Source organism: Anoplopoma fimbria, chromosome 4 (genome assembly GCF_027596085.1).
Source record: "Anoplopoma fimbria isolate UVic2021 breed Golden Eagle Sablefish chromosome 4, Afim_UVic_2022, whole genome shotgun sequence".
Lineage (NCBI taxonomy): Eukaryota > Metazoa > Chordata > Actinopteri > Perciformes > Anoplopomatidae > Anoplopoma > Anoplopoma fimbria.
Window position 1 is genome coordinate 18,304,084 of NC_072452.1, and position 16,261 is coordinate 18,320,344.

At 39.7% G+C, this 16,261-nt stretch overlaps 1 protein-coding gene across 2 annotated transcripts in view; it reads right to left on the reverse strand.

The window, feature by feature from the left end:
* Nucleotides 1-16,261, reverse strand: part of diaph2 (diaphanous-related formin 2) — a 354,189-nt gene that overhangs the window by 321,529 nt on the left and 16,399 nt on the right. The window contains exons 3-5 of one of the 2 annotated variants that reach the window (XM_054597376.1): nucleotides 15,322-15,498; nucleotides 9,757-9,861; nucleotides 4,849-4,869 (exon numbers count right to left, since the gene is read on the reverse strand). In XM_054597376.1, coding sequence (XP_054453351.1) covers nucleotides 4,849-4,869; nucleotides 9,757-9,861; nucleotides 15,322-15,498 — 303 coding nt within the window. The remainder of the gene's footprint in view (nucleotides 1-4,848; nucleotides 4,870-9,756; nucleotides 9,862-15,321; nucleotides 15,499-16,261) is intronic. The other variant, XM_054597377.1, reaches the window with a different exon arrangement.

Sequence of the window (16,261 nt, forward strand, 5' to 3'; positions counted from 1 at the left end):
AGAGCAATGTTTTGATATGCAGGTGTTCATATTATTGATATTAATATTCCTCCAACGAGAACGTGTTGGTTTTATCGTACACATGACCGTGCTCTCAAACGTCGTAGTGAAGAGAAAAAAAACCTGGAAATAGAATTCCCCTGTGATTATCACAAAAGAAAATAAGCTTTAGAGTGGATGAAACGACAAATATTTGATATCTATTAAAAACACCTGACTACAGATTTTGCAGATACATAATTCAAATAAATAAATCCTTCCTCATCTCCCTCCCAGACAACTTTTCATGTCCATCAGATGAACTCTAAAATATGCTTTCAGCCAATCTAAGAAACATCTTATTCAAACAGTCCCCTTGAGAGCATGTTTCCTTGATCTTAATTTAAGATAGAATCTATGGTGAACACTGGCTCAGGGCATGGGAGGCACACGCTATTGATTAATTTTTCATTGCCGTTCTTTTAAAGCACCAAGGACATGTGCCACATCAAATCTGCTCAACCCTCAGCACCCAGTTTAATAGCTCGCTTGAAACAAAAGTCTTTTGAGGCATTTGGTTTTAAAAGGTAAAGAGGAGACTGAAGGAGGGAGGGCGCCTTGATTTCCTTTCTGGCTCACCATATTTCTTTTTCTTTTTTCAAAGGTCCTTCATGAGCACTCCTGGCACTTGATTGGAGTTAAAGAGGAACCAGATGTCTGCATGTCCTCGTATCCATGTAACTCTCTCTTTCTGTCTCCATCGTTTCCCATCTGGATGCTTTAGAATCCTCTGGTCTTATTTATAACTACCTGTTCACTTGTTACCCCTACGTTCTGTAAATCATTAGCAGTTACAAACGCAGGAGACCGAGAGCACAGGTAACAACAGAAACATGCATCATGGTCATTCATTTCATTGAGGATATTTGTATATAAATGTAGATTGTAGGATTTCTATTTGCTTCTGTTTCATATTACTGTGACTTTAGGTTTTTGACGGCTGGTAAGACAAAGAAGCAATGTGCTCAGTCATAGCAACTGATTTATCAAAAATAATAATTAATGAATCGATATGTAGAAAAGAACTGGTAGCTGTAGAAGGACTTGATTATAAATGCACTAGAGCCAGGGAGAAAAAAAACCATGTAAGAGGAATACAACAACCTCTCATTCATTGCAGGTAAATCAAATTCTTCATCTCAACTTGATAATGAGGAAAACACTTACGGTTCAAGGCTTGTCAAATGCTTTGCTTGTAAAACACACAAAAGCATCTTTTTAATTTGAAGTGTTGTCGAATATACAGCCACACAGAGCACTTTCGCTTTGATAAAATTAATGAAAATGGATGCAACCTTGCAGTGATTCGAAGCAACATTCAATGACAAACAAGTGCTACATTTTAGATGCTATCTTGCAAATGATGATGTCCTCATGATTACCACCACATTTCACATCTTAAATCTGTACGGTCATAAACTGTCTTGAATTGGGAGACATATTATCATTATACAACCATACACCCACAAAAAAAGGGTTGATGTTAAAACAAATGTCCTTAGCCACTTAAAAAGCTGGCACTTTATAATTCTGAAGAAAACTAAAACACTTCCATCAAAAACAGATCAGCTGGAGCTGTGCTGTGGTTCTCAACCTGCGGGATCATTTCTGGGGGTCGCAAGATGGTTGTGTAGAACAAAAATATCATTAAAAAGTAAAGCAACATATTTTAATCTGGGAATGTTTGTTTTACATTACATCGCCTGTACCAGTCATATAACTGGCCTCCGAAATAGATTTTATTCAGTGTGTTTGTGAGAGTCAAGGTCATGTGAGTTTCGGACTGGGGATTTCCGGCAGGTCAGGTGGAGAGAAAAAGTCACTGAACATATCAAAAACCCAAGACAAAGCTTAGATGCTAGCTATTAAAGCTAAATAAACAAACCTCATCAAAAACAAACCTTTAATCATTTACATTTAATAATCAGAGCCTTCACAATATGGCACAACTTAATTATTCTGGAGGCATCACAACTCGAAAAGGTTGAGAACCTCTCAGCTAAAAGGACAACCAACACAGCCTCACTTGATTTTTTTTCCTCTCAGGTCTGGGGTTCTTTGGTCAAATCCAAATATTGACAGCTATACGCGGGGATATACATGTTTACACGAGCACGCAAACCATCACCGCCTGACATCTCAGAGCTGACCGGCACGTTACCATGGAAATAAGCAGTCATCAGTCCAGTCATACAGATATTGATCACCTCGCTGCGGTCTGGAGATTGCTGCTTTTCACACACACCCTTTTTTTCTCGCTCATGTGCGCCCTCACATAGTCTCAGCAGCATTCCATCTGAACAGCAGAGCCTGTAAATGGCAGTGCAGAGAGAAGGAAGTCCACTTTCACAGTAACACTGCAGAAGTCATTGATGGATTGTTACAACGTGGCCCTTGACTCGTGACGTAAATCAGGCCAATCTTTACGAAGACCGACGCCATAAAGCCGCCGTGGTAATCAATAGGCGCCTGCAGCACGCCGCAAAAGAAGAGGTGTCTGGTCCATCTGGATTGTTCGAGTTCACCTGCAGTCATGCTCTTTCCCAGGTGTGTGTGTGTGTGTGTGTGTGTGTGTGTGTGTGTGTGTGTGTGTGTGTGTGTGTGTGTGTGTGTGTGTGTGTGTGTGTGTGTGTGTGTGTGTGTGTGTGTGCGTGTTGCTCATATTTCCCTCAATCTTGTTTAAGGAGGTGGGGAGAGCACATGAGACTTAGCAGTGTTGCACACTTACACGCTGGTCAAACTGGATTAGAGGCAATTCACACAGTCCTCCATTCCCACCTTATTCTCGATTGGGAGAGGGGAAAGTGCCAGAGAGATTTCATGCCGGAGACAGAGGAGTTACAGTAGCTTGTTCCCTATAGACAATCCTAACCAACACTTCCCTTCCAGCACATCTGAGAGCACTCAATCCCACTGACACACGCTGACAGCGTGAAAATGGGAATCTGCCAGCAAAGCAGGGAGCTAACTGTAGCCCAAAATCGGCTAACCCGGCTAAACGCTCTCCCTTTTTTCTTATTTCCTCTTTCAGGAGGGGTTTAGGAATGACAGCAGCTTTCAGTGTGTAAGCCATATCTGTATGCTCCTGCTGCACGATTGACACAGGTCATATTAAATGCTTCAGCGTGGTCTTAAATTAAATTTCTTGAGGGCTATAAAATGATTTGTTATTATTATCACTACTGGAAATGTAACCATCTGACTCTTCCTCTGCTACAATACACTGGTCGTGTATTATTATTTTTGGGACTGTTTGTATGTTTCTTTTTGACTCTGCCTACCTCAGAAATTACCTCCTCGGGGATAAATGATTTTTTTTTTTTTTTATTTGACATGGTTTGCAGAACTTTTGAAAGTCGGCATCCTCCACGTCTCGGATGATCAGTCATGATACAAGCTGTCATATTTCCATTTACTGAACACAATGTGGCCATTACTCCATTCACGTCCATACTGGCTTAGCTGAAAAAAACCCGCTCTTTCCACAGAAGTTACCAAGCACAAAAGAACAGTTTGACAAAGGAGGAGAAAATGCAATCAATACTAAATGTCTCTGTAAAATGCCTCAAAGAGCGAGGTTTGTCTGAGCACATGGGCCGAGCAGAGGCCAGGTCACACTGTGCCGCTTGGCCTTGCCTGTGCTCCCGTTAAGCTCTACAGTCCTCTTAATCCTCACGAAACTCTCAAAAAGCAATGAAATACCATTTAGAGTGGCAATTCAACACTTGCTAAACCAATAACAGCGTGTTTCTCCTTCTTTTTTTTTCTAAAAGCACCTTAAGCATTGAACCAATTCTTTAGAAGAAGTCAACAGGGTGCCACTTTATGGGATCTTGAGAGAGAAAAAAAGGCTATTGGCATATTACTGTGAGGAAAAATTTCAAAAATATATAACACATTGATAGCATCAATTATATGTGAAAAACCGCAACAACAAAACAAGAACATGCATTTGTAAGAAAAGGGTCTTGTGTCTTAAACAGAAACAGAGCTGTTGACAGCAAATTCAAATTTATAGTCATGAATACTCCCACTAAATGAATGTAGTTTATTATTTCTGTTCAAGGCAGAAAACATGTACTTGATATCTTTTCCACGCTTCACTAGGCTCAGTTTGTGTGTGAACGTGCATTTAAGTGTGTGCTCAAAGCCTTATTAAGTGAGATATATTTTCAGCATGAGTTATGTCTCATAGACAAAATGAACACAGTTAAAGCCATTTAGATGCAACATGCTCTGATAAACAGATTAGATTGCGGATTATTAGTATTTGTGTAGAAGCTATCACTCTTCGTTTGTAGCACAATATTCAAATGCTAATAGGTGTTACACTGTAATCTATTCCATAAGGGAAATAGAAAAAAAAAAAAAAAAAAAAGACCTCCCACTTCATTTTCAAGCTTTATATTTTCAAAATCCCTCATTTGAAAGTGCTACCATTTACATGCAGGAATTGCGTTTGCAATTTAAAGCTTTTTCAAATGATGCCCATTAGCAAAATCAGGGCTGAAAATAAAAGTCCAAGACATAAAAATGACCTCACTTGCCCAGTTTGGAACATGCTCCTTGACATCTTTCCAAAAGAAGATAAATATTGGTGTGTGTGTGTGTGTGTGTGTGTGTGTGTGTGTGTGTGTGTGTGTGTGTGTGTGTGTGTGTGTGTGTGTGTGTGTGTGTGTGTGTGTGTGTGTGTGTGTGTGTGTGTGTGTGTGTGTGTGTGTGTGTGTGTGTGTGTGTTCAGGGGGTGAATTAAGACAGATACACAGAAGGAACAAGATTCAGAAGCCAAATAAATAATGGGCTACTTACCGGAACTTTGCTCCCAGTTATCTGCATGCAGCGATCAGCGGAGAAGGTTAATGTGCAAAAAGACACAAACAGCACAATCATTAGTAGGCCAGAGAATCCTCTCCGTTACACGTTGAGGCATTAGCGTAACTTGTGTGACATCACAAACACGCTATACAAGAAAAATATATATAAGCCAACAAGAGAAAAAAACGTTATAATTTTGGGCACATACTGAAGATAATGTCTGTGTTTTGGAGCAGCGATTTTCAAATTGTTAAAAAGACAGATGCATGAAAATGTGGATAAATGAAAATAAGAATTTGAAAGGCATGTTCATGATAAATGTATTATCAATGCAAAACAACAACTGTGGAGGTGATGAATCAACATGTTTAGTCATGGTCTTTTCCACACAAGGGATTCATTAATTGATTAACAGGAAAGGGGGTGGGGCTTGCCATTAACGTTGGGCTTCAGGTGTCAACCCTGTGTGGCAGAGCTACTTTGAGCCCATGCAGTCAGCACGACTCTTGGAGTTTAACCTTGTTATCTGCCAATAGTGGCAGGTAGCAGAAGTGGTTTTTATTACTGCAACTGTGAGCCTTGTTTCACAGCAGGAGGGTGTCTGTCAGCTGAGTAAATGTATTCTATACTGTGGCTGACAATTCTCTCACTGCCACATGTTTCCGAAGAAATGTACTTTGATTGCAGGAAGGCACAGGAAACAAACCGGGCTCCGAGTTTGTTGGCTCTTTCTTTCTCTCCTTGTTTCATTCCCTCTCATCCACTCCCCCCTCCCTCCATCTCTTCTAATCTCCCTTTCTATTTCTTTTATTGTCACTCTCAAACTCTCCAAGTCTGTGGCCATTTTATGCTTGATTTCCCCTCTCCATCCCCTCTACCGAGAGTTTATGACAGCCATAAAGTCTGTTTTACTCGTGCCACCACCTGATCACGCACAGACTACTTTCTAATAAGTCTCCACATTTCCTTTGCTCTCCAGTGAATGCAGCAGCATGTCACTGTCTCACACTGTGAAATATTTTTACCCGAGTACTGCAGGCTAAACACCTTTGAACTGAGTCACATTGACATAGCTCACAGATTCCACAGATGTTGATGCCAACAACATTGGATGCATATTTTTGGAGTTTTGTTTTAGAGCAGCTTGACCAAAATAACAGACAATATCTTGAGTTTGCACTGACAACAGTCAGGGAGGAGCATGAGGGGGAAGAGCACAGTTTCATTAACAGTAAGTTGGTATTTTCAATACAATGTAACACCTTATTTTCACTAAAACAAGGCCAAAAAACCTTCCTGTTCAGATCCTAAGTACTGCTGAGGTATTACTAGTGAGATCTGATACATTAAGTATGTAGTAGTAACAGTATAGAAAATAAAATAAGGACAGTTACTGCGCAAAAGTGTATACAATTGCTTCTCAACATACATGTATTTGTTACCAACCTATTCTCTTTTGGAAAAATATAAAGTAATTGCATAAACATTTAATGTGAAGGTCCTGGAGGATCTGACCAAATGTCAGCCCCCGTTATAAGAAGAAGGTGGCATTTTGGTTCTTACATCAATTTTCGACAAGAACTTTAATAGTGAAACTGGGCAATCCCCCTTACAAGACCTTGCCATCACAGCCTTCCTACATCTGAGACACAGCACATTTTACATGAAACAAGAAAATAATAATTGACAGTAGGTAAAGTACATTTCAGACAAATAAGCGATGGAATTAGTGTAAAATGAATTGCGGCAGTTTTAATGATGTTGGCACACATTTAGAGCAGGAAGAAAGAACAATAAAAGAGTTGAGAGGGAAAGGCAACTGTTCATGCAAAGCTAATGGCCAAGGACGTCCACAGACACACTCCTACAACAGCAGAGCTGGGTTGCATTGAAACACAGTTCAAATTCAAGTGAACAGGGTTAATGCACAATTCTACCTTGAAAAGACAGGGAGGAAAAAAAGATGTCTTTCCTTTGAAAGACATACTTTACAAAAGTAAACAAAGTAACAATCAGCCATTTTTCATGATTTTGAAGGTAGATAGCCTAATAAATGGAGCCTTTTTGTAAAAACATGCATAAAAGATGAATATATACTAGAAGGTTGTACATTGTGAAGGCAACCTCAAGCACCTAAAGCTATACAATGAGGTTAAACGTTTTTATTTGTATTTTTTTAGGAAATATTAGGTTGCTTTATGTTGCGCTCCATAGCCCTTTGCTGAATTGATAAGGTCTGCAGAGACAAATAATAAAAAGGCCACACAATACTTGGGGATTTCAGATTTAAGTCTGCATGCTCGGCATTGGCTGTTGGTTGGGCGAGCTTTTGACATTGGTGGTTTTACAGCTTGTGTTACTTTGGCTACAATGAAATATAAAACAAGAGACTCCTGTAAGAGTAATATCAAAAATCACTATCTTGTGAAATGTTCTATTGGGACCTTATAATACCATCTAGAAAGAAAAACAAAAAAGGAAATTGAGATAAACATGTGAAGCACTTCCAAGGCCCCAAGATTGACTCCCATTAACAGTGAACGCACCAGAACAAAACAAGACACCCCACATGTCCAAACTGCACCACGCCTACATTCATCACCATTTATGTACTTATGTAGCCCACCCTGCATGCTCATCAACAACCACAAGCAACATAAGCCCCAGATAATGCAGAAGGGAAATGCATTTTAGTGGTGCCGTGAGATTGTTTAAAACATATTGGCTCACACATGCAAAAGTAAAGTGTGGATGCAAGACTGGAAAAAAACAAAAAACATCTAGTTAAAAGGGCAAAGCAATCACGAAACCTGCCTTGCAAAGATATATGTAAACTCTATCTAATCTATATCTAAACTCCACAAATGTTTTACTTCTGCTGTATCAGCTGAAAAACTGTACTGTAATGAAGTATAAGTATAAGAGCACAGGATCGGTATGAGGCAGTTTTAGAACATTCTTACAAGCTGCATGCTAGAATGCTTCAGCTGCATTGCTACTCAGTTTTCTCTCTTTCCAAAAGGACAACCGAATATCAATTTAGTCTTAGACAGGAGTCAGTTTTCAAAGTAGAATAAATTTGGTTTGATGTAATTGAAGATATTTTATTTAAAATAAATTAAATTATCTGTTAATGAAACAGAATTTATTCCCAAGGCAACTAAACAATGTTCAGTAAGGCCCTGGATTATTTTATACAATTTAGGTTATGTTGTTATATTTTTTTACTTAAAGGCAAAATGAGCAGGATTTTTCTAAAAAAAATGATGTATACTCTCATACCAAAAATAATCCCTCTCAATCATCCCTTATGACCCACTACAACTATGTGACGTGTCTGTATCTGCAGAGACCCTGCCCTCTACCTGTATTTTCATATTTTGCTGTGTGCTGGACATTTCTGGCCGTCAAGCTCTATAAAGCATAGCAACCAGGTGCCTGATCGTAAGGTCGCACCCAAGACCAATGGCGGACACAGCCCCAGAAAAACACAACTTTGAATGTTGTGTTTGCAAAAACGCAACAAGCAAAATAATTGCTACAGTCGTAACAATGTGTTTGTGGTAGCAATCAAATGATGAACTTTAAAACAATTAAATAAATGGCCTGCTCCAATGTGCCTCACAGCAATAAGTGTGTAGAGTGTCTTTCACTACCAGGGAGATTGGGTGGCAGTGTCACATTTATAAAAATCCTGCACAAAAGTGCCGTAAAATATTAAATTCAGCTAAGTTTTCTTCCTGGTCACTTGTGTAGTATCAGTAATTGACTATTTGTCTATGTTCTAAAGCCTTCTGATGTTATTGCATGCACTTGCATGAATCTGTTTGTACAGTTACATCTTTCCTGACACTCAACCGTCCTCCTTCCTTGGGTCCTATTAAATGTGATAGCAGGGTGCTGACAGACATTACATTTGGTCCTCTGTCCTTGGCTACACGGATTACCTTATTCATTTGAATAAAATATCAGTGCTCACAAAGCAGAATGGGTCCTGTGAGGAATTCAATCATCTCGGATAATCGTCATTATCAATAATGCCAGTTAATTACCATAACAATGAAGACCGGTAATAAATGATGATGTCAAGAGGGAGCTACCGGGTTTGGGAAGTGATGGGGACAGAAATCACTTTTTTTTCCCTTTTGTGCCGATCTGAATTTCACCTCACAAGGTTGGCTATAATTTCAAAAGAGGATAGGAGGAATCATCATACATTCATGGATTGCCTTCAGAAACCTTTCCTTTTCAATACAGTTTTTGGATTAGAGTGATAATCAAGTTCTAGATTACTCTTTGACAACTGGCAACTCAAATCTAAACCTATATGTCATAATATAACATACAGTATTCATACACATCATTGTTCAGAATAGCCTAGAATACTTGTTTCTTCATTTTTGCTAATTTGTTTGATTGTTTTCTTTTTTGCTGTAATTAATGCTGTTGAACCAACAGGTTGACTGAACTTTATTTTTATACTCAATAAGCAAATACTGAGGCAGGGCACCAAACTCCCATGCAAGTACACAACTGAGCCAATCAACAATCTGCATGCAAGCACGTGACTGGACAAGCACTGACCATCCAACTAGCATTGAGTGATTGAGTGACTGAGTGACGACAACATGTATCTGAAAATTTACAACAGCAAATAACTGCACAGTCAAAATTCAAAAGTCAAAGATGTCTGACTCAAGCACTAAGAGAAAAGAGAGAGAGAGAAAACAACAACAACAGAGGTGAGAGTGTGCAAAGATGACAAAGCAAGCCATGAAGCAGAGGATCAGGTTAAACTCACTCTGGAGAGTTGTGTGGGTGTCACGAGACTTCAGCTCATCCCCTAAAATTATACAGTGCACGCTCTTCAGTCTATAAAGGAAGAGGTTTACTCTCACTTACGGATTTGGCAGTAGCGGAGATGTACTGGACCACCATCTCGCGTTTGGTGCTGAGATCTTTTCCACGCAGAGGGGCTTTGCGTTCCTCATTCAGGTTCATGTCCTCCTAGATGCACAGAAGATAATGAAAAGAAATGGTTATGTAGAAACGGGATGCTACTCAAATGTAGTAAAACATATTTACGGGGAATGTTCATGAATTGTACTAAATAAATTATAAAGTTACATTTAGATTATTTTCTCAAAACACAGGGATGACTGAAAAAAAGGCAATGGTGTGAAAATGTACAGAAGTTGTACACTTAAACCTAAAAGAACATTGCAAAAAATAACTGCATTTCAAACATTTAACTATATTATTTACAGTCCAATAGTTTCACTAGCAAGAAGAAATATCTTAGACCTACCATCATTCATACTTTTAGTTCTACTATAGCCCTTTTACATCAGATCCTGCTCAGGTACAGCTAAATGCATTTATTTTCCATCTGTATGTTTCTTCATCAAAATCACGAGGTTCAGCAACAGGAAATACCGTCAGTAATAATTAGTACTTGGAACAAAAGTAGTAGGGATACAACTCTGAACAAGAGAGCAAAATCAAACACTGCCTCTATTGAGGCCACGCAATCGCATCCGATAGGTTAGATAGGCAATATTGGTGTGTTATTGGGAGTATTATCTTTCTGCTACTTTTCTGCATCACAAAAGAGGTCTTTCATGTGAGAGACATCAGGGGATGGAGCGAAGGCCGGACAGAGCACTAAAAGCTAGGGAATGACATGATGATTAGAATGGAGGGGGATGTTTATCTGAAGCACTCTCTCACAAAGAGACGGCTAGAATGAACAGATAGGAAAAAAAACATTCTCCTCAGGGTTTTAGGATAGTTAGACTTAAGTTGTGGAGCCATGGTGCCCTCTGCTGGGGAGTGCAAAAAAAATCAGGTGTCCTTCCGTTTGGTTGATCTGATTTGGCAATCATTGTCCTCCATCCGATTGAATGTAGAATTCAGCTGATAAATTAAGCCTGTCACTTCTAAATAAGAACATTTTAATGCAAATATCTTACCCCAAGTAATCTGATTCAAACTATTTTGCTTCATTTGCCAGTGAAGCATGGACAGGAATTCCATCCAGGGGCACCGTGACCTACATTCCTCTTACTACATTTCCTCCAGTAAATATGCTCTGGGCAAAAAAAAAACATTAACATCCTTTCTGTACAACACAGAGGGTAAAAAATGTGGCTGAAAGTTTTGCAATTGGCTTTCTTTTTTTTTTTTTTCACTGAAGGAAACCAGCAGGTTTTTTAATTAATCTTTGAACCCTGCTAATCTATCTGCTTAATTGGCATTCAATAAACGAAGCATAATGTGGCGGGGCGAGTATGTTGTAGAAGAGGAAGGAGGAGTGGGCCAGCGGGACGCTTGTCAGGGGGCATACTGGGAGAATGAGCCCTCCATGTTTCCTCTCCGAAATGATTAATGCTCTTTTATTAATTATACCCTCGAAGGCGACATAAAGAATCCCAGACTATCTTTGACTATGCTGCTGGTTTATAACTAAAATAATGGCATAGGATGTCATGTTGGACCGGCAAACTCTTTTTAACACTTGTAAGTTTCCACTTGTCTTCTTTATACTATGCCAAAACTAATCTCATTTTGGAACACTTTGCAAATGAAGCATCAAGGACACCATAAATAGGCTTGTGGCGATTGATGATTGGAATGTATATTGGCAAATTATGGAATTATCGAAGGATGTTTTTTCCTGCGGCAGTATAAGTGTGATTTAAACTAACATAGCATACTATCAAAACTGAGATGTTTTTGAACAAAAAAATAATCTAAAATGCGCCTTATGTTCAGATTCTTCATCAGCACGAGTAGTTTTTACATCCTTAATTGCAAACCGATCCCCGTATCTCCATTCAGAAAATAATTTGTTCCGTAAAAACATGTTGTGAAATGAACAAATCTATTTCTTTCCAATACACTGTTTGAGAAGAGTGACAGAGAGAGGGGAAGAGAGTTTTTTGTAATTTATTTATAATGATAATTCAAATGTCAACATTATGAATGACGCTCAAAGCTTCCAACTATTTGCTACAGCCCTATTTATGGTCAGATTGGACCATATGAAAACGCTGTCCATGCCAGCGGACTACCATACCGTATATGTATACACAGTGCAGTCCATAAGTACAAGACAGTGATACATTGCTTTCAATTCTCTTGACTCTGTACTCCAGCACATTGGATTTGAAATGAAACAATGGCTGAGATTAATGACATGACCAACACCTTAAGGGTGTCATATCCATATTGGTTAAGCATACTCATAATTGGACTTGCAGCGCCTTTTTAAATATATATATATATCACCCTCAGATTTAAGTCAATCAACACATTGGTCATAAATACAGCCAAAGCAACCATGTTCTTTCACTGGCCGCTTTGGATAAAAGCGTCTGCTAAATGACTGTAATGTAATGTAATGTAATGGCCAAGTGAGCCACCTCGCTCCAAATTAGCAGGTGTTTCCCTTACTAAAAACCTGCCCCCAAAACAAGCAATTAGTGAAGATGGCTGCATGAAAGGCCTGGCAACCCATCTGTAGGACGACACCGAATCACAGAAAAGAGCAATTAATGACGAGCATCAAATATGTCTGAGCCTGAAAAGGATCTGAAGAGTCCACGCTATGAGGAAAAAGTGGGTCTAAGAAAAGAAAAGGACATATAAAAAATGTTTTGCTTCAACCGTGACAAAGCGATTATTTTGTCCACTACCCTCAAGTCTGATCCATGCGTGTGCAAGGGCACACACAGTAACTCTCCTGTGGGCCTGGTTTTAATGTCCTGGTGCAGAGCGGAACTGCTGAGGGATCACATAGGAGCTTATTACTAAGGGTGTACATCCTGACAATGGTGCATGGAGGCACATAAAACCTCAAACTAGCCACAGCAGCACTGCCATGTGACATTTTTCTTTCACTGGTCCTGAGTCTCTGTGAGCACCTCACTACCATACACTACTGTTGACAATGAGAAGACACTCCCTAGACAATGGTAACAGAGACAAATTGGCACTGGAATCAAATCAATTCAATCAATCCTAAATAAGGATGTTATGCTCTTGGGGGTTCTCATGCTGACAGACAAGTTAAAGCATAATTTGGGGTAATAATGCCATGACTTAAATTGCCAGTATGTGGCAACTAATGACACACATTAGGGAGATTTTTGTCACATTTTGTCCTCAATTATCCGAGATCACCAGATCTTACTTCTGCTTTCCTTTAATATTTCTTCTATAGCGATAAAGAGTTGAACTGATGATGAAAGGGGTTTGCGTTACACCAAAGTTTAGTGTAAATGTTTTACAGCCCGCTGAATGCTGATTAAATGAGTTCACATGTTATTTTGTGTCCTACTGTGTTCCTAGGTTGAACCTCTTGGATCGGAGTCTGCTACTGCAACACAGCTGCCTTCTTAGTGAGATGTGAATACCGGACATTTCATCAGTGGATTTACTGCTATGCATTTTGATGAAGGGGCTCTGAACTCCACCTGTACACATCTTGGGAAATCTAACATCATGTATTTCCATTGCTGTAGTTTTATGAATATACCTCTGCTAGAAAGAGTTAATTTGGTTTTCCTCCCAACTGAGCGTTACTTCCTACATTTCCCAGATCCCTTTGACGACCTCTCAGTAATAGGGTATGTGCTGTTCAGGCTTTGAGATACAAAGCGCAATGTGTAAACCACTTTCCTGAGAAAAAACATTTTCACTTCCTCCTAGTCATTAATGCACAGTAGGTGGCCTCACTAATACGGCATGGGTCATCCGTTCATTTGAAGCAAGCCAGACATCTAAGGCTGTGGCATGTAGCACCAGAAAAAAAACAGTCAATAACAGAAAATGAGAGCTCAAATGTGTTTGTTTGACACAAAAAGAGATAGAGAGACGACAAAGGCAGATAGATAGTGAAGAGAAGCTACTCACATGAAAAGAACCTACCCGCCACTGTCATTTCAGTGTTCGCTGCATCAAAGCAAAGACGTTTACAGTAAAGTTTAGAGAGAAAATAGAGGTGGTTTCAAACGTACATAAGCAAATAACCATTTTCTTTTTTGATTTCATTACTAATTATACTTCCCAACCTGAAGTGTCAAGGCCTGTCAAATGTCAGACCAGCAGCAACATGGCTTCTGTGTCATCTGTCACTGAGCAAATTGAAGCCTGGGTTTAATGTCACGCCGCTGTGAGCACAAACACAGTAATTGAGAGGCCAACTGAGTGACAGGGATGAGCGTCCAGGCAAGAAAACACTGAGCAGTGGCCTGATGAAAAACCAGGAGCACCGGTCGCATTTCTCTGGCCCTGGCAATAAAGACTATTGTATGAGACAAAAGGGAAAGGCAGGCCACCGCACCACGCACACATACATGCAGAGGCATCACCCACAATAGTACACACAACCTATGCAATGAAGCCAGAGTAATTCAGCTCCTCACTTCAAAGAGATGGGCTGAAAGCTTTTTGTTAGATTTCAATCCTTCAGTACATAAAGCCAAAAATGCATTTCAATAGAGAAAATCAGAAGTGTGACAGGGCTTTGACCCCACAGATGAGTGCCGAGTGAATTTCAAAGTTTTGTGTGCTTGCTGACAGTGGCCTCTGGAATACGTAGGTGAAGCCCTGCTTTACAAAAGCTTAACATCTGAACACCAAATGGATGTATCTTTACTATAAATACTGTACTGTGCTACCTCAAGTCTATTTGGATGTTGTAGCATAAAATAGCGTTCGAGAGTGGACCTTTGAATCACATATTTATGAATGTATTTGAAAATCATTTGACCTCAAGTCAGGGTCAGTTATTAAAAAAATGGGTCTTGTGTAACCCCATGAAAGGGCACTGTTTTATGCATCACCATGGGAGTTAAAGGTAAACGGCTTTCTGGATATGCAGCTACGACAATTAGGTGTGTATGCCATCACCACCTGCACAATATTTCACAAACCTCTGCAGTTACAGCAGTGGTTTTCAATCATACATTGGGATCTTGAGCCCATAGTTAAAGGGGGAAAAATGACACTTTTAAACATTATCTCTATAAATCTACAGATGAAGTTCATCCCTGTGACTGATCACAGCTCTGTGCGTTTGTGTGACTAAAATCACAAAATCACAAGAGCTTCGTTGTTAAACTAGTATTACGGGGTCTCAATTTATTTATGTAGAGAACGCAGATGTTAACATCATATCCTGGATTTCAGATCTAATGCTGTGACACAGTTTGGTCAACTTGACCTAGTTCATTTAGTCATGAGAACTGTTACCATGATATCTTGATAGGAGAATTCTATGAGTAAAAATCAAATTGTAAATGACAAACAATTAAAAAAAAATCTTATCAGCATTACATCTTTGGTTAATATATTGATATAAAAATGCTTTAAACTTTCTGCCTTGTCCAACTCCTCTTCACGTACATACACAACTTGTGTGTCTATCCAGAGGAAACACTGCAAGAGAAACACAATGCTCACCATCATCTTCTCGAAGAGGTCAATGATCTCCTTTTCCGAGAGGTTCAGGGAGCGGTCGTCGAAAAGGGGCTGAGGAACTGGCATCTCAGTCTGGGTAGAGAGGGGATCTGTTGGGTGTTGTATAAGCAGCTTCTCCTTCTTCATCCCTGTTTTCCTGAAACTGGTAAGGCGATCACGCTGAAAGAAAAGAGAAAGTTTGAAATATGAATATATGGCACTGCTAACCATCCACTTTAGACTTGGCCAAGTTTAAGGCTCACTGGTTTTGGTTATTGCTGATTTTCACTGGAAAAAACTGCCCGTAACCCAAATTGCATGTCCCCCCCCCCCGCATCAAAGAGTTGTTCTGTTTCCTGTTTTCAGAGGACACTGCTCACTACAATTTACAGTCAATATGATCCTTTAATGACTAGGAGAGCTCAGACTGTGTGTCTGCTGTAAAAAGGGGGAAAAATAGGGAATGAAATGCAAAAGAGCTGCTGATTTTGCCTCAGATCAGCCAGTATCCTTGCAACTTCATTAAAGGTAGCATCCCTGTCTACCTGCTTGTCTGCCTGCCTGCTGCGTATTCTGTCCTTGCATTCATTGCTTGTCACTGGACTCTTTCACAATGATAATTTTGGGGGAGTGGCTTTGGAGTGAGGCATGAAGGGACGTTCTGTCAGGGTTGACGACTTGGCGACTTTCTTGCTAGATTTAGCAACTTAAGGAGCTAATGCTGCTGGCTACTTCCATTGGAACAGATTGGAAACGCTGGGCTGGGTTTTTCAGTTGGATCGTTTCTAAGTCTAATGTACTCTTACTAGTTTCTCAAGATTACCAACTCTAGCTTTAAAGCAGTGCTTCTTAAAACGGGGTCCTTGGCACTCTGTCAGGGGGCCCTCAAAATCATATGCTCAAAACCATAAAAACTGTGTCATTAAAAATAGCATATCTACAG